The following is a 24,539-nucleotide window of genomic DNA, read 5'->3' on the forward strand; positions in this document are numbered from 1 at the left end:
CTAAAGATCTGCTAATCTATGTGAATCTAGCCCACTATGTGTAGCTAAAACAACGTTTTTAAACCCGCGCATGCCCAGAAGCAAGTTATGAAGCAAACTTGAATGGAACAGAGTGCCGCCGTACGTGCTGAACGTAACCGCGCTTTGCTAGAGCATTTTGAAAAAACGATGGTGTGTAGGCAACGTCGTTTTTTAAAATGAAGTTTGAAAAACGTAGTTTTTTTCATGAGAAAAAAATGACGTTTTTTTTCATCACAAAAAACGACCGTGTGTACGCGGCATCAATGATAACAGTAAACAGAACAAATAGAGAGGACAAACCTCCCTAAAGGCCCATACACACAATAGGACTTTTTGACAACAACTGTCCGACGGAAGTGTTTTATCGAAAAAATCCACGTGTATGCTCCATCGGACAATTGTTTTCGGTTTTACAACGGACAAATGTTCGCTGTGCATGCTCTCAAACTTTCCTGCAATAAATGTCCGATGGAGGATAATCCGATTGTGTGTACAAAAGTCCATCGGAGGAGCTTATGCACAGACATCAACCGGGGCCATCTCTCCGCTGGATTGATATATTCAGCTTCCGCGCTTGTTTGATATTTTTGTTTTATCCCTGTGCTACCATCAGCGTATACCTTTTTATATGTCCTCCTCCTTTTATTCAAATAAACATACGGAGGCCATTTAGATTGTTTCCTTTATTTTTTTTGGTCATGCATTCCAATGCGATTTCACCCAGCAACTTTTAGTGGAGATCACACACACTGCAGGCCAGCCCTGGTTTTGCTGCTCACCTGTTTGGAGACACTCCTGCTGCATGGATCATTTGGTATTATCTCTTGTTGGATACATGCTCACATGACCTTCTCCCACAGAGAGGTCTATCTTTTCTGGTAAGCACATTGTGTGTGTGGTGGAGGATTCTGTTGTCACGCTCACCAGCAGAGGATTCAAACTCACCTTTTTCACGAGGGAATTTATCCTTACCTTGGTCTTACTATTGAGACTTTTTATTTATATATGTTGTGATTTGCATATCACTGTTTCATTTATAACTTTATTTGCGCTGCACATACCCATTGGTTTTTGTTTAGGGAGAAACTGTTAGTAATGCTGGACTGTAAATAGCCATTTATCAGGTGATTATGTATCATTACTTAGATAAAACTGTGCCCATCAATTTCAGCCTCACTGTGCCCATCATATGCAGCCTCACTGTGCCGATCACAGTAGGCCAATCACATCCACATTTCAAGTAAAAAAAACAAAAACACTTAACATAAGAAGTCCTCATCAGAGCCCCCTTTTACATCAGATGTCCCAGAGTCCCCCTTTACAGCAGGGGCCCTCCTTTACATCAGGTGTCTGAATCAGAGTCTCCCATTACAACAGGTGTCCCCATCAGCATCCACCTATACATCAGGTGTCCTAATCAGAGTCCCCCTATACATCAGATGTCCCCATCAGTCTCCCCCTTTACATCAAATGTCCCAATAAGAGTCCTCATTAACATCACATGTCCCCATCAGAGTCCTCCTTAACATCAGACGTCCCCATCAGAGTCCCCGTTTACATCAGATCTCACCATCAGAGTCCTCCTTTACATCAGATGTCCCCATCGGAGTCCCCCTTTACATTAGATGTCCCAATCAGAGTTCCCTTTTACATTAGATGTCCCCATCAGAGTCCTACTTTACATTAGATGTCCCCATCAGAGTCCTACTTTACATTAGATGTCCCCATCAGAGTCCTCCTTTACACCCCCCCTCTCGTACTCACAACTCTCACACAAGTCGCCTATCATCCACCTTCAAACCGGCCAGATGAGTCAGAGAAACGGGAAGTGAAGACACAGGACCCGCCAATCACACACCTCAGCAGGGAACATAGCTATACTGGGAGTGTTCTGGGTGCAGAGCTCTGTGCCCCGAGGACTTTCTGAAGGAAGCCAACAGAGCTTCTTGTTTGCAAACACCTCATGCTTCCCATAGCAGCTGTGTGTCCGGCGCCCTGCACACACTTAAAGGGCCAGTATTTTTTTATGACGAGTAGCTTTTTGCCTTTGTTTTCCATTTAAACAACAATTACCCTGCCTGGGATCAGAAGTCTACTTGCTATGGAAACAAAATGCTTTAGTTATCACAAGTGTAAGGACAATTAAAGCATAACTTAATAAAACAACACATTGCAGCATATCAACCCTTAGATGTGCCTGTCATGGTAAAGTCTGACGCCTCTCAAACTATGTTGTGAGAATGGGAATTTGTATTCTCCCATCAGTTCATCCCCAAAAGTTATCACATTTTCTACTACTTGCCCCTCCCTATTAGGCTGCAAGCTCTCAGGAGCAGGCCATAGACAGTTTGAATCTTGGCCAGTTTAACAGGGACTGGCAAAGATTCGAACCATGTATGGGCAGGCCGATTGTACTCAAGTCGATCCATCAATCGACTTGGGTACAACCAGCACGGCGGATGTTTCATGCAATTATAGGCAGCGGCTATAGCCTCTGGCAATAATCACTGTCTATTCTCCCAGCAGGGATGGTTCTCCATGCCTGATGGCTCACATTACCTAATCTGAGGAAGACATACTGTACATAGGATTCATATGATGTTTGGTGCGCGACAAAAACAAACAACTGATAAAATTCCACCACATCTGGTCAACTTGTCCGTGTCAAAGTTGATCATGAGCTTGCCAATTTGTTTGAATGGAAAGCCTGTGGTTTATGATTCTTGTTAAATTTGATATTTTAGTTGCATCAATTGGATGATCATATTATGTGTGTGGCCACCTTTAGCTTAGTAAATTGAGACTCTTGTCTTTAACAGCAGTTCTTGCCAGTGAACAGATTCTGTCCTTGACTGCTTTTAAGCACTGACACAGTGTGGCTGGCACAGCCTAGATTGCCAAATGAAAAATAGAATGTGAAGCATGGTTACAGGAACTGCAGATAATTATGTAGCCATACCTTTAAATTTTGTGAACATCTTCCAGCCGCAAGAGCTATAACTCCATCATCTGTCACCTACAAATGGCAAAAAACATGTTAGATAAGATTTCCCATTTTAGATAAGCCTCAATCATAAAAGCCAGTTAACAAAAGGAACAATTTCGATTTACAATGCATTCTGGGAAGCTGGCACTGGCAGGAAAACATTTCCAGGAGCACAGTGGGCGTGTCATTTTCAGTACATAGCGTATTCACGCCTAATTCTTTTAAAAAGTTCCAGCTTCTTTCCCGATAATCTATTTTATTAGAATTATGGCATCATACAGGATAAATAAAATCAGGATTGAAGTATCTAATGCTTCTACTGTGTTCTCAAAAAAAAAAAAAAAAAATGATATATATAAATATATATTATATATTATATATATATATATATATATATATATATATATATATATATATATATATATATATAGCTCATTTTGCACAGAGTGGCCCTGAACCTGGTCTTCTGGGGTCTCTCGGTGGCTGTCTCGGCTGCCCCCCGCAAGAACTTTCCACCTTCATGCAAGCTCTCTCGCATGGTGGAAAGTTATTGTGGGCGCACTCTCGTGATACAGCCGGCGGTTGTAGCCGCTAACTGTATCACTTGGCCCCCGCCCCCTGGCGCGCCCCGTCATTGGATATGATTGATAGCAGCGCGAGCCAATGGCTGCGCTGCTATCAATATCCAATGACGAGCTGACTCAAACTGGGGGAAACCGTCGCGGGAAAAAGCCCACGGAGTTCCAGGGGTTAGGTAAGTAAAACCAGGGGGCTGGGGGGGCAGTCATTGCCAGTGCATGAGATGCATTAAGGTGAAACAAACAATTACCCTTTACAACCTCTTTAAAGAAATGAAAAAATTTCACTTTAGCCTAAACAAACTATTTAAAGTTCACTAAAACCTGGAGATCATCTTTAAAGTGGTTGTAAGCCCACAAATTTTTTTTAATTTTAATAAAAAAATAAAAAAACTGCAAGACAACGGTATAATGAGCTAGTATGCATAGCATACTAGCTCATTATAAAATACTCCCCTTAGATCGAAGCCCCCACAGCAGTCCCAGTACACAGCTTTGGCCGGCGACATTGACCCCGGAGTTACTTCAAGGCATCGCGGTAACGGCACACCAGCTCAAGCAACGGCACAAACGTGCCATTGCTTCAGTGCGCATGTGCCGATGACGTCAGCACATGCTGATACAGGGGATATCTCCTAAACTGTGCAGGTTTAGGATATATCTGGGGTAGCTACAGGTAAGCCTTATTATAGGCTTACCTGTAGTCAAAAGTGTTCTGTAAGGGTTTACAGCCACTTTAAAATGAATAAAACCTGACTGTTGTAAGGTGCTAAATAAACACCTAATAATACTGTGATAAAGAACGACTCCAAAAAACATAACCTGCTGTGTTAACACTATTCACAGACTGCATCATATATGTATTTTTAATGCCAATAGTTACGGAAAATTAGAGGAAAATTCCCCAAATGTGACGAAGATTTGATTCTAACAAAAAAAAAAAAATGGCAACACATACACATTTTTCTGAAACAAGGCCCCTAGCTATACGTACTGCTGTAACAGAGAAGTCCACACTGTGTAAAAGAGGGCAATTCTGCCCCAGAGCCTGCAGTGAAACATCAGAGAGCTGGGTGCAGCCACTAAGGTTGACGATCTGTAGCAGAGGACAATGCAGGGAGAGCGTTAAGATGCCACCATCGGTTATATTACGGCATTTCTTCAGTGTGATCTCATGGAGGTATGGACAAGACTGTGCAACTGCTTCAATACCTAGATAAAGATAGGAGAAATATGGGTAACAGCTCTGCACAGGAAATTCAGTGAAGGAAGCAAGTTAATTCCTTTATTTTTTCAACTAGACAGTGAAGGTTCCGTTTCTCTCTTCTGAGCTGGAATTCTTAGTTTTTTTGCATTTTTTCAATTCATCAAATGGGCTTTTGGAATGGTATATCAGCAGGTACAGATGGATCAGAATGTATATACCTGCCCCTGTAGGTCAACTGTCTTGTGCTGCCACTCTCCTATGTTAGCCAACGGGTCAAACTTATTGAACTAGTAAGATTAGGTATCATCAGAGCTTTTTTTCTTAGAAAATAGGTGCAGGAACTCAACCACAACCCAGTTCAGATTTGACAAACAGTAGAAGGGTCTTAAAGGGGCATTAAATACCAGGATTGCATTGCATACAGAGTGCAGAGTTCAGGGGGGTTACACACAGAGTGCAGAGCTGTCACTTGTAAACACAGAAACCAGACTTCTGTGTTTACAAGTGATTGTGGTGAGCAGGCACCAAAGGGTCTGAGCCAGAGGTGGTGGAACTGAGTTCCCCCAAGTTCCCCCTGAAAAAAGGCCCTGGGTATCATATAGTGTAGTAGGATTTCATATTAACCCATGTATTTCATATTAATTTGCATATGCTATTGATATTATAATTATTATTCATATTATTATTGTAGTAGTATCATTATTATTATTAATTCAATATTAAGCAATAGTTATTAGTCTCTAGAAAATTATATATTTCATAACAGAGAAAATCCACAGTTAAAGTTGAACTCCTGACCACTATCAAGGAAAACAACCTAGAAAAAAATGTGAAATAGAACCTGGTAGAATGGTATTCTTTAACCACTTCCAGACCTTAGGTGTTTTTCAGATTCGGTGTTTGCAAGACTAAAACATTTTTTTCTGCTAGAAAATTACTTAAAACCCCCAAACATTATATATATTTTTTTTCCAACACCCTAGAGAATAAAATAGTGGTCATTCCAATACTTTTTGTCACACCGTATTTGCGCAGCGGTCTTACAAGCGCACTTTTTTTGGAAAAAATTCACTTTTTTGAATTAAAAAAATAAGACAACAATAAATTTGGCCCAATTTTTTTATATATTTTGAAAGATAATGTTACGCCGAGTAAAATGATGCCAAACATGTCACGCTTAAAAATTGCGCCCGCTCGTGGCATGGCGTCAAACTTTTACCCTTGAAAATCTCGATAGGCGATGTTTAAAAAATTCTAGAGATTGCATTTTTTGAGCTACAGAGTAGCTCTAGGGCTATAATTATTGCTCTCGCTCTAACGATCGCGGCGATACCTCACTTGTGTGATTTGAACACCGTTTTCATATGCGGGCACTACTCGCGTATGCGTTCGCTTCTGCGCGCGAGCTCGTCGGGACGGGGCGCTTTAAAAAATTTTTTTTTTGTTTTCTTATTTATTTTATTATTTTTTACACTGAAAAAAAAAAAATACAATTTGATCACTTTTATTCCTATTACAAGGAATGTAAACATCCCTTGTAATAGAAAAAAGCATGACAGGTCCTCTTAATAATGAGATCTGGGGTCAAAAAGACCTCAGATCTCATATTTGGGCTTAAATGCAAAAAAAATAAATAAAAAAAAAAATGTAATTTTTTCAAATGACCAAAAAAAAAATTTGTCTCTTTAAGAGGCTGGGCGGGACTGACGTTTTGACGTCACTTCCGCCCAGCCGAGCTATGGGGACGGGCGAAGGAGATTTTTCCTTCAGTCTCGTCCCCGCTCACCAGCCGACAGCATCCGATCGCCTCCGCCGCTACCGACGGCTACGGTAAGCGGCGGAGGGCGCGGGAGAGCGGCGGGAGGGCCCCTCTCCCGCCACCGATAACGGCGATCTCGCGGTGAATCCGCTGCGGAGACCGCCATTATCGGATTCCAGACCGCGCACACTAAAGATTGATACCTCGGTTGTGACAGCAGCTGCTGCCGTTACCGAGATATCAATCTTTAAAAATAGGACGTACATCGTCGTGCGCAGGTCTGGAAGTGGTTAAAGCGGAGGTTCACCCTCAAACAGAACTTTCTATCTATCATTTCTTCTACCTTAATAAATGCCTGTAGCATTTTCATTTTTTTCTACATCTGTACCCTTACCTGTATACAGCATGACTTCCGGGTCTTCTTCCCTGCGGGGAGTGGGCGTGTCGCTCCTTTTCCCCGACAACTCAAGGTCTCCTGGGGGTACAACAGGGCGTGTATTCTAAATGACGTCACCCGTTGGCATAGTAATGCTAGCAATCAGGAAGTGTTGACGGCGAGCCTCGCGCTGCTCAGCGTCAACACCGCGCATGCGCGAGATCCTGCGGTGCATGATGGGGGCATCGCATTACAGAATCCAGGAAGTATTTGCTTGTGGGCTTCACACTGCCCACAAGCAAGATGGAAATGACCTGGATTTGTTTTTATAAGTTACTATTTATCACGGAAAAAGAACGGATAGACCTACAAGCGGCTAGCAGGTGAGTGGTAGATTGCAATCTACATTAATAAGCATTTGAGATATTAAGAAAAAAATCCACAACCCACGGAACCACCGCTTTAAAGTAGGAAAACAACCATTGACAAGAAATTAAATAAATCTTTGTACTGTCTGCCTGAAATAATTAGCGTGGAACATGGGAAAACTATGTACATTAATTAGGTTGACAGGTTCACAGAAAAGGGTCTGCCTGCGTCTTAAAGCGGATCTCCACTCTAAAGTGGAGTCCCGCTGATCGGAACCCTCCCCCCCTCCGGTGTCACATTTGACACCTTTCAGGGGGGAGGGGGGTGCAGATACCTGTCTACAGACAGGTATCTGCACCCACTTCCGGCCCTACGATACGGGCAAAGGACGGGTTTTTTCTCCGCTTCCCGTCGCCCCCCCGTTGTATGCTGGGAACACTCGGCTCCCAGCACACAGCGGGAGCCAATCGGCGGGCGCAGCGCGACTCGCGCATGCGCCGTAGGGAACCGGGCAGTGAAGCCGGAGCGCTTCACTTCCTGGTTCCCTCACCGTGGATGGAGGGGGGAGCAGCAGGGTGACGAGCGATCGGCTCGTCATCTGCTGCGATCACCGCTGGACTCCAGGACAGGTAAGTGTCCTTATATTAAAAGTCAGCAGCTGCAGTATTTGTAGCTGCTTGCTTTTAATATAGTTTTTTAGTGGCATATCCGCTTTAACTTATACTTTGAAATATACTTGTATAGGAAAACACTGTGTGTGAGATTATATATATATATATATATATATATATATATATATAGACATATATCTATATATAGATATATCTATATATAGATATGTATATAGTGCATATTTATGTAACCAGTATATGAATACATACATGTATAGAATTGTATGGTTAAACACTATTAAGACATTTAACACGGAGTGGGGTGAATAGTTCATTTTTACAGTCATAAATATGTTCTTGGGCTGGCAAAGTGTTACCAAGAAGAGTTTGATTAAATGATGAACACATTGGGCGTCATACTGTCTGCAGACAAGGATTTTAAATGGGTAAAACTATAGACAAAAACTGTTACAAATTATTTTTAATAAACATATAAGAATTGTGAGAATGAATAGATTTGCCTAGATGCATTTCAGGAGTCAGATTTGTGGTTAGTTACAATGGGAATAATTTACTAAAACTGGAGAACTTAGAATCTGCAGCAGCTGAGCATAGTAGACAATCAGCTTCTAACTTCAGCTTGCTCAATTAATAAAGTGATACTAAAGTCTTGTTTTCCTTTCGGTTAAAAATATCAAACATGTCATACTTACCTGCTCTGTGCAGTAGTTTTGCACAAAGCAGCCTAAAACCTGGACTTCTCGGGACCCTTGTCAGTGCTCCTGGCCCCTCCCTCCTGTTGAGTGCCCCCACAGCAAGCAGCTTGCTATGGGGGCACCTGAGTGGTGGCGCAGCTCGAATTATCCATTCAGACATGGAGCCGTAGTTCGGCCCTACCCCCTCGCTCTCCTCATTAGCTAACTGAATTTGATTGACAACAGCGGGAGCCAATGGCACCGCTGCTGTGTCTCAGCCAATGGGGAGAGAGTCACCCATTGGCTGAGACATTTTTTTTTTCTTAATGCTTTCTATGCATCAGCCTCCTTAATACTTACTAGAGCCCCATCTCAATCCAGTGATGTCCACGATTGTCTCGGCCATCCGTGACTCTCTGTCCGGTTTTTGAGTCATGCAGGGGTGTCGGGAGTGTGTGGCTAGGGGGGCTGGAGCTCCAAATGGGTCCCTGAAAAGCCCCGAGTGTCAGGAAGGCTGCATCCAATTGACAGCCCTGAGCGCTGGCGAAGTCCCGCCTTCTGGAGCCTGCAGCTCCTATGATGGACGTCCCACAGATCCAATCCTGGGACCGTGGGACGTGTGACGTCCATCATAGGCGCCGCAGACTCCAGAAGGCGGCAATTACAAGCCTCCTCCACACCATGCACTGTAAAGATCCCGGCTTGGGCGGGCGGCTCTCCTCTCCTCCTCCTCTCCTTCCCTCCTTTCTGGCTGGCTGGCTGCCGTGACACATGATGGGTGTATGTCAGGTAGGTGAAGTCATTGTTTATGTCAGGTAGGTCCATGTTACATGTATGTCAGGTAGGTAAAGTCATTGTGTATGTCAGGTAGGTCCATGTAACATATATGTCAGGTAGGTGAAGTCATTGTGCATGTCAGGTAGGTCCATGTATGTCAGGTAGGTCCATGTATGTCAGGTAGGTGAGGTCAGTGTATGTTAGGTAGGTCCATGTATGTCAGGTAGGTGAGGTCAGTGTATGTCAGGTAGGTGAAGTCACTGTGTATGTCAGGTAGGTCAATGTATGTCAGGTAGCCCATCCCATCCTTTCCCACCCCACCATACCCCATCCCATCTCATCCCATTCCATCCTAACCCACCCCCATCCCATCCTACCCCACCCCCATCCCATCCCACCCCATCCTATCCTACCCCACCCCATCCACCCCCATTCCCTTTCCCACTCCGTACCATCCCCCCCACCCCATCGCATTCCATCCTACCCCACCTCCACCCCCATCCCATCCTACCCCACCCCATCCCGTCCACCCCATCCCGTCCCCATCCCATCCTACCCAACTCCATCTCACCCCACCCCATCTCATCCCATCCTACCCCACCCCCACCCCATCCCGTCCCCATCCCATCCTACAGGGGTTAACACTAGGGGCCGATCAAGAGGTTAACTGGGTTCCCTAGGTGTGTTCTGTGTTTTCTAACTAACTGTGGGACTGACTGGGAGGAGAGAGAGATCTGTGTTCATACTTAGTATGAACACATGATCTGTCTCCTCTCTCCTGGGAGAACCGGGATCTGTGATCCCAGTTCTTGCTCTGTCACGAGCACTCGCGGGTGCCCGGCGGTCATCACGCCCGCCGGGGCACTCGCATCAGCTCCGGTGGCGTCCCCTAGTGGTCAGAAGGCAAACCAACGTAAGGTAACATCGTCTTTGCCCAGGGGAGCCAACCTGCCCCAGAACAACTGCGGTGGCTGGTCGGGAAGGGGTTAAACTATTATTTCACTTATATAACATATGTCCATGAAAAGAATAAATAAGCATGTGACAGTCTTTAGGTTAGAAAATGAAGGCTCTAGCAAAATGGCCAAAAAAGTTTAAGCAGTAAAGTTACTATTATGTTGAACACAAATAGCCTTGGAAATGTTCTTGGAAATAATCTTTATAGTAGTACTAAATTATTTGTTTTTTTGGATACAGTAAGGAAGGGTTATAATCCCGGTCAGTTTTCTTTCGCCATGTGTGTCCCATTGGGGAGATATCCCATTCACTCCCTTGTCCCATGGCCAAAAAAGTGAGAGGAGATCCCTCCAAAACACCAAAGTGAGGGAATCCCTGGGTGTCACCAAAGCTAGTGTCCCCATTGAAAGATTTCCCTTATATGCCTGTTCTGGTGTCAATGCAAAATTTGCAATTTCTTTTACTTTCAATGATAATGGTAAACAGGACAATAAGAGAGGGTGAATCTCCTTAACAGGGGTACAGGCAGCAAAACTTGACAGGCATTCGAATTATTCTCCATTCTACTCAAAACTGGAAAAAAGTTGTTCCTTTAGGTATACATTAAAGTTTACATTTTCTGCCAGCGCCATTTAAAGGGTATTATGCCACAATAAAAGAAACAAATGTGTAGAAGACTTTTGAAGATTTTTTTCTGCTTACCTTCTGAAGTGACTGAAGTCCTCTCCTCCCCTTTGCAAGAGTTTAAATTGATTTTCTTGAGCTGCTTGCATAGCGATATCACCCGTAGTGCATCGTCTGAAACATCGCAGTCACGGAGGTCCAGTTTTTTGACTGATGGATGCAACACCTGGGGAAGGTCCACAATATGAGGGTGGTGCATGTTTAGTGAGACCATTAAAAGGTGGCTCTTTGTACTGCATCACAACACCTTCCATAGTAAGCCAAACTGACACTTCCCTGACAATCAATCCATTGTTCAAATACATTGTTAAAACACCATGCTATTTGCTGTGCCCTATTGGAGGGCCATTAACTTCTAAAAAAAATGCGTTATTATGTACTATACTGTAAAAATGGCCATACATGCATAGAAACTTGGCTGATTCAGCAGGGACCGGATGAACTTCAATCCACATATGGGCTATTGTAGAATCTCATATTAGCCAATGTATTTCATTTTAATATTTCAAATTATTCATATTAAATTGCATATGTTTTACTGATAATATATTATCAATATTATTATTCATATTATTATTATTATATAGTGGTGGTTGTATCATTATTATTATTTAATAGTAAAGCAATAGTTATTAAATCTTTATTAATGTACACTAGACATGTGCACATGTGTTCTGTTTCGTATCGTTCCGTAGGTTCGTTCCCGTTCGTTTTTCGTAAGACGCTCGTTTTCCTGTTCGTTTCGTATTCCGATCGTTTCGTATTTTGGTTACCGTTTTATTTTCGTACATGCGGGATGGTTCGTTATTCTGTTTAATTCATGTTCGTTACTTGTTGGACAATAGTTTTCGTGAATTTTCGCCATTTTGTACTTTCGTAAATATATCGCGAGATTCGCGGCACTTTCAACACGCGGCTCATCCATATTAACTATTGTTAAGCCCCATACACTTGGTCAGACTTTTTTAACAACAAACATAAAAACGATCGTTTTACCGAACGTTCGTTCGTTTTTAAACTCCATCAGAAAACCATTTTTGGGTTCCAGGTTCAAAAGTCTAGCCAAATGATCTCTCCCTTCAGACGAAAATCCACAGAAAAGTTTATTTGGCTCTACTGTACTACTGTACTCAGCACAAAAGAGAAGCTGCTTCACTAACTAACTACACTCACTGTCCATTCAAAAAAACGAAAATGACATCTTATAACAAAAGATTTGCATTCTGTATTTTGAAACCAAATTACGAACAGAAAAAAGGAAATTCAGAATACAGAATACAAATCTTTTGTTATAAGATGTCATATGAACATACAAACAGAAAAAGGAATCAAACAAAATACAGAATGAAAATCTTTTGTTATAGATGTCATATGAACATACAAACAGAAAAAGGATTCAAACAAAATACAGAATGAAAATCTTTTGTTAGATGTCATATGAACATACGACTGAAAATCAAAATACGAACAGAACAAGGATTCAAACAAAATAAAGAATGCAAGTCTTTTGTTATAGATGTCATATTCGTTCTTTTGCCGTTTTCGTTTTGTCGTATTTTCGTCGGATCGTTCGTTCGTATTTGCAGTTGTTCGTTATGCGACTCATTCGTAATCCCGTCGTTTTCGTATTTTGGTGCTTACATTTTTTCGTATGTACACATTATTCTGCGGGTACGAAAATGAACATTCGTACAAACGGGAATGCACATATCTAATGTACACTATGTTATTCTATAAAGAACGGGCCAGATTCACAAAAGAGATACGATGGAGTATCTCAGATACACCATCGTATCTCGGATTTTTTCTGGTCCTATCTATGCACCTGATTCATAGAATCAGATACGCATAGATAGGGCTGAGATCCGACAGTGTCACACTGTGTTACACTGTCGGATCTTTTTTTAGATTTAAAAATGGCGCCGGGGGCGTTCCCGCTGATTTACACTGAATAATATGTAAATCAGCGAGATACGCGAAATTCACGACCGTACGCGGACCCGACGCGGTGTTCTTACGTCGTTTCCGTAGCGCGGTACCCGTCGTATACTTACCCATGCTAAAAGCAGGGGTAAGTATTGTTAAGTATGGCCGTCGTTCCCGTGTCGATTTTGAAATTCCCTACGTCGTTTGCGTACGCCGATTCACGAACACGCGCGTCGCAAGTCCCGCTCACGTCGCAACCACTGACGTCCTATTGACGTCAGTGGGAGCAATGCACGCCGGGAAATTCCCCGGACGACGCATGCGTATTTAAATCGGCGCGGGAGCGCGCCTGATTTAAATATGACACTCCCCTAGCCGCGGAATTTGAATTCCGCTGGGGGAGTTAGGATCCGCCGTCGCAAGTTTGGAGGTAAGTGTTTTGTGAATTTGACACTTTCCTCACAAACTTGCGAGGGCGGATCTTAAAACACATAGGTTACACGGATCTAAAGATCCGCTAACCTTTGTGAATCTGGCCCACAGTCTTCATTTTTAAGTGCTGAACTTTAGATGACCTCTCTGCTTCATGCTGGTATTTTTTATACGTTTTCTGGGTGAAAGTGTATTGGGACAGTTCATTTTAAGTTCACTAATTAGAAAAGGAACATGTTGACAACAGCTGAAATATAGCCGATAAGATAAGAAAGTCGCAAAAAATGCGCTGAGTGTAGCGATATAGTTCTGAGTTGGGGAGATGGTACTTCTCCTGAAGGGCGTGTTTCGACAAAACATCTCTATGGTCACCAAGATCTGCTATTCGTTTCAAACCCTTATTGGCCCACCATGTAAAATTATGAGGGTGAAGACCCGGGGTGAATGAAGGATTATCAAGCAACGGAGCCAGTGGGGTGTGTAGGGATTTAAATCCATGCATGGCCAGCAGCCTGTGCCATAGGTTTAAGGAAAATGATAAAGTCGGGCACAGTATTACAGGTCTATCTTTTCCCTTCATCCACATTATGTGGCTAATCTCCTTGTTTGGGTATAGGGAGGATTCCATCAAAATCCAGAGTGGCCTGGACTGTTGTGAGTGGGAATTGAGTCAATTGGGCCAGTTGCACTGCATGGTAGTACTTAATCAATTCAGGTACTCCTAGACCTCCCCTCAGTTTTGGTGTGTACAATATTCACCCTGGGTTTTTTATCTCCCCGTATAAATTTCAAGTTTTGCCTGAAATTTCCTCAGATCAGACACTATTATTGATATCGGGAGTGTCCTAAATAAGTATAAAACCTTAGGCAAAATTGTCATTTTGACAGGGTACAAATCGACCGAACCATGGAGGGGGATTATTTGACCATCTTTTGAGATCCTCCAATAATTTTTTAAACATAGGAGGGTAATTTCATCTATAAAGTGTGGGGAGGGAGGGGGTCAAAAGGATACCTAAAATACAGAAGGGCCTCAGTTTGCCATTTAAAGGGAAATGAGCTTCATAAAGCTTGTACTATTAGCTAGATTCAGGTAGGGGCGCGCAACTTTAAGGCGGCGTAGCGTATCGTATTTACGCTACGCCGCCTTAAGTCAGAGAGGCAAGTACTGAATTCACAAAGTACTTGCCTCCTAACTTACGGCGGCGTAGCGTAAATGCGGCGGGCGCAAGCGTGCCAAATTCAAAATAGGCTGAGGGGGCGTGTTTTATGATAATTTGCTTTGACCTGACATGATTGAAGTTTTTTTTTGAACGGCGCATGCATGTGTCCGCCTACATTTCCCAGTGTGCATTGCGGCTAAGTACGCCGCACGGTCCTATTGATTTCGACGTGGACGTAAATCCCTATTCACGGACGACTTACGCAAACAACGTAAACTTTTTGAATTTCGAAGCGGGAACGGCGGCCATACTTTAACATTACTATTCCAACTATTTGATGGAATAACTTTAGGCCTGATAAAGCGTTACGTAAACGGCGTATCTGTACTGCGTCGGCCGGGCGTACGTTCGTGAATAGGCGTATCTAGTGATTTACATATTCTACGCCGACCGCAATGGAAGCGCCACCTAGCGGCCAGCCTAAATATTGCACCCTAAGATAGGACGGCGCAAGCCGTCATACCTTAAATAGGTTTAAGTGTATCTCTGTTTGAGAATACACTTAAACTTAGGTCGGCGCAGATTCAGAGTTAGGTCGGCGTATCTACTGATACGCCGACCTAACTCTATGTGAATCTAGCTATATGTGTGTTTGTAAGGATATGTTCAGTGCTTGAGATTTGGAACGGTTCACTCGCAAGCCTGTGATGGAAAAAAATTGTCATAGCACAAAGAAAAATTTCAACAGTAACAACTTGAAACATTAAAACAATAGAAAGAGCAAAAATGTGTTTCCAAGTAAACATTTGCATTTCAGATGGTGAAGCAGGAAACTAGAACAATGAACATCACGCCAAAACACAGTAAAAGCAGCCAAAAAACAACCAATCAGGTTTTAGCTTTATTGTGGATTAATGCAGTCCAAGGCCCATGGCTATGGAACGCTCTACCAATGAACATCTGCGTGGAAGAAAACCATCGGGCCTTCAGGAAAAAAACTTTAGACCTACCTCTTTTGAAGGATAAAGCCTCATACACACGGTAGGACTTCAAACAAACTTTTCTGTGGATTTTTGTCCGAAAGGAGTTGGCCGGGCACACCCATAGCATACACACAGCAGGACTTTTCTGCAAACTTTCCTAAAACTTTCCCAACATCACGTGGATTTTCTGCTCTTTTCTTTATCGCCACCCTTTGGTCAACTTCTGCAATTGTTGGTTGATTTTTACATTGGTTCTCGGCATTCGTATTTGTACTTCGGACAAAAGTCCAATGGATTTATGTACACACGATAGGACTTTGCACTGTAGGACTTTTGTTGGCGAAAAGTTTGTCCGTTTGCAGAGCGAACTTTTGTCCGATGAAAACTGAAAAAGTTTGTCCAATGGAGCGTACACACGGTAGGATTTTTTAAAAAACTTGCTCATTTTGAAGTTTGTTGTCAAAAAGTCCTACCGTGTGTATGGGGCTTAAGGACGACACCAGATGGAATAAGCGCCTTGAGGTGATTTAGTTCGCATTTGTAGCGCTATACAAGTTATTCACTCACTCACTCACTGAATACCAGCACTAATGTACTTTGCCCCAGCTTTCAGGCAATAAGTTCTTGTATATAACCCAAGCAGAAAGCAGCAGTTTAGCAACATCACCATGGCTTTCGTTTGAAGTGTATGTCAACTTGTAAACAATGAACTTTGCTTATTTGGTCTGGCATTTTTATTACTAAAAGTGTTTTGTTATAATGTCCTGTGCTCCCTGCCTGTGCTGGCTGTTATCAGTTACATTGTTCTCTAAGAAAAAACAGAATCATGCCCTATTGTTATGGACATTGGAGAAGGACTGCATTTCTTAGTTGTATCTTTTTTCTGTTGTCATAAAACAGAATTGGATTTGAGTACTGCCACCCCAGGACAGAAAGTGCTAAAAAAAATCCCTTTTGTCCTAGGATGGCAACACTCAGTTGTTCTTGGGTTGCTTTTGATGCGTTTTGACGTGATGTTTATTGTTCCAGTTTCCTGCTCCGCCATCTGAAAAGCAAATATTTACTTGAAAACAAATTTTTGCTCTTTCTATATTACAACTAAATACATATCTGCATGTATTTACCCACTATGTGGCTAGGGAGCAAAGTCTCACACGTGGTATCCCCATACTCAGAAGGAGTAGCAGAATGTGTTTTAGGTTGTAATTCTAAGTAAGCCCATGCCGTATGTAAGAAATATCGTATTAAAAAAATCATTGGGAAAAAAAATCATTTACTTTCTTTAATTTCCCCAAAAATTGTGGCAAAAAAATAGATTTTCAAAAAACTAGCCAGGTCTCTGACTAAATACCTGTATGCCCTGTACACCAGATCGGTTTGTCTGATGAAAACGAACCGATGGATTTTTTCATTTCAATAGGTTTTTATTGAAGTTTTATGCATACAAAAGGATAAAGATAAAACAAAACAAAACAAAATAGACCATATGCATATGAAGGTCCGTATAGCTTCACCTTATATATTCAAAACACAAGAAAGAATAAGACGATAAATAGTGAAGCATTGAACAGTGAAACAATGAAACATTGACTATGAAACATTGATTATCACATATTCACAGTGCTCGAGCAGTCTTAACATGTCCCTTCACTCACATTCCGGCCGGCCCACAGTCCCCCCCCCCCCACGCACCCCTCTGGGAGCACTCTGTGCACCGGGAGAGCAGACCGCAGCCCGACCACACGTCCATTATTAGTGCAGCCTCCGACGCCAAAGCCCACAGGGTCAACACAGACCATGGGCCCGGACGTCCGAGGCCCGCACCCCATGACAATAAAATCAGCACAACATGAGCACCTCAGCATATAAAGACGATATGGCTGGGAGTAATGAGCAAATTAAAGAAAACAAATAAAATAAAATAGAACAGGAGATAACTAAAACATTAAAGTGTAAAGTGTAAAGTGTTGTTCCTCCTTAAAACTTAGAAACAGAAGTGTTCAGCATGGGTCTGTTCAATTTTTATGAACCGAGTTATACCACCTATTCCACTTACACCACTTACGTTCCATAGTGACCATTCTACCCTGAGATGCGGCAAACATGAGTTCATAGGAGGCATGAGTATTAGTTGTTTCCACAACTTCGCTCATCGAAGGTGGGTCCGTGTCTCTCCAGTGTCGTGCAATACTTAACCTAGTACTAAGTAGTAGATGGGTGATTATGGTTTTTGAGGAAAACGGGACGCTCTCTAGGCCCAGGGACAGAAGCGCCGCTCCCGCCGAGGGGGTAATCCGGGTCCCCGCAAACTGGGATATTAGATTAAATATTCCCACCCATAGTCGATTAAGTGAAGGGCAGGACCACAGGGTGTGGTGCAACGTCCCTACCTCTCCGCAGTTCCTCCAGCACAAGGAGGAGGTTTTGGGGTCAAATTTAGATAGGCGATACGGCGTTAAGTACCATCTTACCAGAATTTTGTGAGATAGTTCCCACAAATTCACGCTCTTAGTCGCAGAGAATGTGCTCCGCAGAGCTGATTGCCATTGGTCATCGGAGAACGTTGCACCTATATCCCGCTCCCACGTCTCCATATTCGAGGTTTTGATAAAGATGTTTTTATTGTTTAAGAGATTATAAAATAATGATATCCCCTTAATGTTAGTCGTGGGGTTGGTAAAATATAGCATAGCTCGCCAGGGAAGTACGGTAGATGTTTGAGGTGATTTTTTGAGGAAGTGAGATATCTGGAGATACCTGTATGAGTCAGTGTCCGCTAGCCCAAATTCGCTCTGGAGAACCTGAAATGACTTAAGTGTGGGGCCTGACAACAAGTCTCCTACCGTTTTGATGCCTTTGACTGACCAGTGCGCAACGGATAGACCAGGTATGATCAATGGTAAACTGGATATGGGGAGGGGTAAACTTTTAACGTCTTGACCTAAAAAGGCGTGAGAGACAAACCTCTCCCAAGCGCGAAGAGTGGCCACTATCGTGGGAGAGAGTTTAGTTAGGGCCGGCATACGGATTCGACTGGATAGTAAGACGTCAGATAAACAATGACCCTGGACCTGCGATAGTTCCAATTCTAACCATCTAGGGGTGTGAGTTTGCACGAACCATAGCCTAGCTTGCGATAAAACCGCTGCCGAGTGGTAGTCCCTTAGGAGGACATGGCCGATACCCCCGACTCTTCTACTCGCTATTAGCTTTTTAAAGGAACATCTCGCCTTCCTCCCTTGCCACAAAAAATTGTTCAGTTGGGATTGTAGTTTGGAAAAGAAGGAGGCGGGGACAGGGATCGGTAGTGTCCTGAAGAGATACAGTAATTGTGGTAGAACTATCATTTTAAATGCCGCTAATCGGCCGGACCACAGCAGTTCAATTTTGGATATATCTTGTAAGGATTTGCTCATAGAGCAGAGAAACGGGGAGTAATTGGCTGCAAACAATTCACCATTAGTTGCCGTTAGCGATATACCCAAATATTTCAGGCCACTGTCCTTCCAGGTGTAGGGGTATCGAGCGGCAAGCCTTTTCCGCAATGGAGGGGCTATTCCCACCCCCATAAGGTAGGACTTGCTTTCATTTACTTTATAATAGGACAGTTTATTAAACATACCTAAAGCTGCATGTGCCGAAGCCAGGGAGGACTCCACATCTGTGAGAATCAAAATGATATCATCTGCAAACAAGCTAATGGTGTGGGTAGAGTTTTGGGCAGGAAAACCTTTAATGTCGGGATGTGTGCGAAAGTATATAGCTAGGGGTTCCATTAGTAGGTTAAAAATTAGTGGGGATAGGGGGCACCCTTGTCTAGTGCCATTGGAAATCAAAAACGGACTGGACAAAACTCCGGACGCGAGCACCCGGGCGGAGGGGTTGGAATATAAGGCCAGGATCGCGGTCAGGATAGGGCCCACAAAGCCGAATCTCTCCAGCACCCGAGCCATATAGGTCCAGTGGATGCGATCAAAGGCCTTCTCTGCGTCCAAGGCCAGGAACAGAGAAGGCCTTTTGTGCAGATTGGCCAGGTGGATGACATTTATCAACCTGCGGGTGGCGTCCGAAGTCTGCCGCCCCCTGGTGAATCCTGTCTGGTCGGGGTGTATAATCAGAGGGAGAATATCTAATAGGCGTGTGGCAATGATCTTGGCATAAATTTTTACATCTATGTTAAGTAGGGATATTGGCCTAAAATTTGAAGGAGACGTAGGTTCCTTCCCCGGCTTCGGCAAGGTCACAATAACAGCGGACAACATTTCAGTGGGGAAGGCGGCCGAGGCAGCAGCAGCATTAAACACAACCTCCAAATATGGGGACAAAATCTGATTGAAGGTTTGGTAGTAATCTCCCGTGAACCCGTCGGGGCCAGGGGCTTTGTTTTTAGGGAGGGACTCGATAACCTTACGGATTTCCTCCAAGCTAAAGGGCAGATTTAGTGATCGTAATTGATCAGGAGATATAGATGGGATATTCAAGCCCTGTAAGAATTTGCTAATGGCTTCTGGATCAGGTTGGAAGGTACCTTCATCATTTTTTAAGTTGTACAGGGAGCTATAGTAGTGGCTGAAAGCCTCTGCCACATCCTGAGGGTGGTGAAGCTTACATTTGCTAACGGGATGGATAATATAGGGTATTTTGGATTTGTGTCTCACCCCTTTTACTTTGTGGGCCAACAATTTGCCTGCCTTGTTACCGTTTGCATAATACGTCATTTTCAGTCTACGAGACGATTTTTCGAATGATTCCAGTAGCAGGAGCCTGAGGTCATGCCTTAGTAAGTTTAATTTTTGGGAGAGTACCGGGGAAGGATTTTGTTTGTTAGACGTTTCAAGCATGAATATTTCATTAGTTAGGTCTGTTAATTTCTGCTGCCGCTGCCTTTTAGCCCTCGCCCCCAATTGAATGAGAATGCCTCTAATATACGCCTTATGGGCGTTCCATAAAACAAAATGATTCTGAACAGAACCAACATTGGTACAAAAAAAATCATTCAAGTGTCTTTCGATGTGGTTCCTAGCCTCAACCTGCTGCAGCAAGAATGAGTTGACCCTCCACAGAGACGGTGCACTATCAGCCATGCCATCATCTAGGGTGAGGGTAATGGATGCATGGTCCGACCACGTTATCGAATTGATGGCAGTGTCTGACACTTTAGGGAGGGTGAGCTGGTCGACTAAAAAGAGATTAATTCTGGAGTAAGCCCCATGGGGCGATGAAAAAAACGTGAAATCCCGTTCTCCAGCGTGAAGGCACCTCCAAGCGTCAAATAAATCATGGTTGTGTATTGAGGTTGTCAAGGACGGACTCGAGCGCTTGGTTCCTGAGGAAGAGTCAATACTCGGGTCCGGGGTTCCATTAAAATCTCCACATATGACCAACTTCCCCTTTCGGTATTTCACTACTTTGGCCATTACTCTATTGAAGAAACGAACTTGGTGCTTATTTGGGGAGTAGACATTCACAATGGTGAACGTGGTGGTATTAATGTCACATATCAAAACCATGTAACGGCCCCCCGGATCAAGGATAGCCTCATGGAGTGTAAAAGCAACCGTGTCTCTTATGGCAATGAGGACCCCTCTTGTTTTGTTAGGCGAATTGGCTTTAAAGACATGTGGAAAGCGACCATGTGAGCACTGAGGGGGAGACAGTGAGGAAAAGTGTGTTTCTTGCACACATAGAATGTCTGCCCGGTTGGAAGTGGCTTCTTTCCACATGGATTTCCTCTTAACAGGGTGATTTAGACCATTGGAGTTGATCGATAGAAATTTTACCCCCATTGTAGTATCAATAGGACGGTTGGTGGTGAATTATTGCGGGGATACATTATTGGGAGAAGGTCTCCCTCCAGTGGCCAGTCCGAGTAAGGCAAGTAGGAAATTATTTGAACCAAGAAGAGGTCAAGAGAACACTCACGTTTAGATGATAAGGTAAAGGTGCCCCGTACGATGGCAGGTAAGTAGAAGAGTCCCGGGTCCTCACTGTCTCCATGTGGGGGGAGTCTTTTTATCCGTAGGCGGTGATTGCAACGTTGAAGCAACACTTGAGGGTGGTGTGTAGAAAAAAGGAGGAACATAAAAGGAAAAAGGATGAACAAGAAAACAAAAAAATAACAAAAACAGTCAAACAATTGGCGTGTAGCCAACATGAGGTGGGTATGAACCCTATGTTCCCTAAAAGGGATACCTGAGAGCAGCAACAAGCTGCACAAAATAAGTGGGGGTAAGTTCAGGCCTAAGGGCTCTCCGAGACTCCTGCCAGGAGAGAACAAGTAGGTAGATTCCCCATCCGGAATCAGTTGTGTGATCTGGCGTTCCTGTTGGTGACAGTTTTCCATGCGGGATCAGACCGTGCTTTGGATCTGAAGGGGGGTGTTGGAGCATCCGCTTCTTCCGGGAGAATTCCCCACTCCTCCAGCAGAGATATGCCTTTTTCCAGGGTGTCCACATTATGCGTGTGACCCTCTCTAGTGACGGATAATTTAGCAGGATAACCCCATCTGTAGATGATTTTATGGTTTCTGAGGGCTTTGGTGATGGTGTTTAAATTTCTCCTCTTTTGCAGAGTATATTGGGATAGATCTGCAAAAAACTGCAGATTCTGATACTGCGAGGGGATTTTCTCTTTTTTGCGCATTACCGCCATTAGCTGCTCTTTAGCATGGAAGAAGTGGAACCTCAGGATAATGTCCCTGGGAACCTGTTCAGGCAAGAAGGCTGGTTTGGGCAGTCTATGTATCCTGTCCACTGTAAGCTCTAGGTCAGAAAGGTCTGGGAGAAGTTCCTTGAATAGGGAGGAGGCAAAGGAGCGCAGATCGGATTGCAAAACAGATTCGGGGACCCCCCGTACCTTCATGTTATTACGTCTGTTTCTGTCTTCGATGTCTGCGAGCTTGGCTTTGATCCACTCTGTGTCCCCCTCCCTCTCCTCATGCGAGTCAACCAAGTCGTTGATAGTGACAGCGTATTCCCCCATTTTGTGCTCAATATGTTCCACCCTGGTTTCCACAGCCTGCAGATCTGAATGGAATCTGTGCATACACTGCATCATGTCTGATTGCAGTGAACTTCTCAGGGATAATAGCATATCCTTCATTACAGTGTCTATTACAGGTTGATGAGCGGTGGGGAAGGATTCAATGGAGTCTGGCAGCTCCCGGGTGTCATCTCCTGATTCAGGCATAGGGCTGTTTGTCAGCATGGTTCCCTCTCTGTCTAACCTGGGTCTGGCTTTGGCTGGGCTGCCCGACGCTGAGGAGGGAGAGGGAGTCTGCATGGTGCCAGGGGGGGATCTATCCTGTGCTCCGCAGGGAGTCTCAGCTCTGCCTGCACGTGTTGTGTGATCTGGTGTGGACGCTGCTGCGGCGCCATCTTGCCTACCTCCACGCTGATTAGGGGAGAAGAAGTCCGTTAACCGCTGGGGTTTCCTCTGCTCCTTCCTCTTTCTAGACATGTTCCCGGAGGTCTCCAGAGCTGGAACGCCAGGTGTAGCAGCCGAAAATCGGGTCCGGAGGGTTGGTTTGAGCCGTTAGTTCTCAGCTGGATGCGGAGCTCCGGTTCTAAGCCGCCATTCAGCTCCGCCGCAGGCCACGCCCCCCCGATGGATTTTTTCATCAGATATCCGATGAAGCCGACTTTAATCAGTCTTGCCTACACACCATCGGTTAAAAATCCGATGGTGTCCAACGGGGTGACGTAAAACACAATGACGTGCAGAGAAAAATGAAGTTCAATGCTTCCGAGCATGTGTCGACTTGATTCTGAGCATGCATGGATTTTTGACCAATGGATTTCCCCAAAGACGATCGTTTTTTTCTATCGTTTTTTTAACCATACGAAAAATTTAAAACAGGTTCTATTTTTTTTCCACCGACGGGAAAAAAAGATGATGGGGCCCACACACGATTGGTTTATCCAATGAAACTGGTCCATTTTGATCAGACAAACCGATCGTGTGTACAGGGCATAAGTGTTGGATGCTGTGCTGGCTGCTGGTGTCCAATTTGGAGGACTGTTTTTTCAGACCAGGTAATGACTTTTTGGAATGGCCCTTTTTGGCTTTGGAAGGATGCTAATATACTTTTCAAGAACAATTGAAGTTTTATGAACTGCTGGGAGCTTTTCTGCTAGAGAGCAGTGCTATTCCTGTATATGTCGGGAGGTTGTTATAATCCCTCCAATATAAATCAGATCTGTGGCTACTTAAATGATGCCTCGATATGACCCGTTAAGTCACTGACCGTAATCATTGTTGGAATTTTAATACTTACCTAAGCTTCTGAGAAATCGATCTTTTGCGAAACATGTTGAGCTTCAGCAAGTTACATTGACATATGCCAATCTCCTTTGGATCATTTCAGCCTTCAAGCAATCAGCTGTTGCTTTGATACTTCTATGGTATTGATCTGGGTCATTTGATCACATTAGTAGCCTGATCTAACTTTTTCTTTTTAAGTCATGGTTTTAAAAAAGTCTTTTGAAAAAAAATTCTATGAATTTAATGTAGCCTAATAAAATTATTTATTTTTAAATCTGGTGCCTATAAAGTCCATGTTTTCTATCCAATCTCTAAATATCTTTAGGGTGTCTACTTTCCAAAAAGGGGCAATTTTTGGGTATGTTTGTACGGTCCTGGCATTTTAGGGCCTTGATCAATGCAATAGGCAATTAAAACATCATGGCATCATCTGCAGTCCAAAAACAATACACTTTTGTTTACCAAAGGAATGTAGCAGAATACATTTGTTTCACAAAGTTATAAGGAATACGTTTGATACGAGAAATCAGGGGAATTTTTTTTTTCAAAATCTACTCTCCACCATACACCAGGTTGTGGTTTCATGGATTTGGGGAAAGAGCCAACGATTGCAGACTGGCAGACCTTCTTTCATTTTACCCATAAGTCAATGATCTCTTGCTATGCGCAAGAAAATAATTACAAACTTCTCTCCAGGTGGTACAGGGGATCCCCTCTCCTTACATAGGATGTTCCTATCCATGCCAGCCACCT

General features: G+C 43.5%; 1 protein-coding gene across 1 annotated transcript in view; it reads right to left on the reverse strand.

The window, feature by feature from the left end:
* Positions 1–24,539, reverse strand: part of AMN1 (antagonist of mitotic exit network 1 homolog) — an 87,375-nt gene that overhangs the window by 9,159 nt on the left and 53,677 nt on the right. The window contains exons 3-5 of the mRNA XM_040345753.1: positions 11,039–11,186; positions 4,580–4,797; positions 2,981–3,037 (exon numbers count right to left, since the gene is read on the reverse strand). Of these exons, the coding sequence (XP_040201687.1) occupies positions 2,981–3,037; positions 4,580–4,797; positions 11,039–11,186 (423 nt within the window). The remainder of the gene's footprint in view (positions 1–2,980; positions 3,038–4,579; positions 4,798–11,038; positions 11,187–24,539) is intronic.

The sequence above is a fragment of the Rana temporaria genome, chromosome 3 (assembly GCF_905171775.1).
Source record: "Rana temporaria chromosome 3, aRanTem1.1, whole genome shotgun sequence".
Classification (NCBI taxonomy): Eukaryota; Metazoa; Chordata; class Amphibia; order Anura; family Ranidae; genus Rana; species Rana temporaria.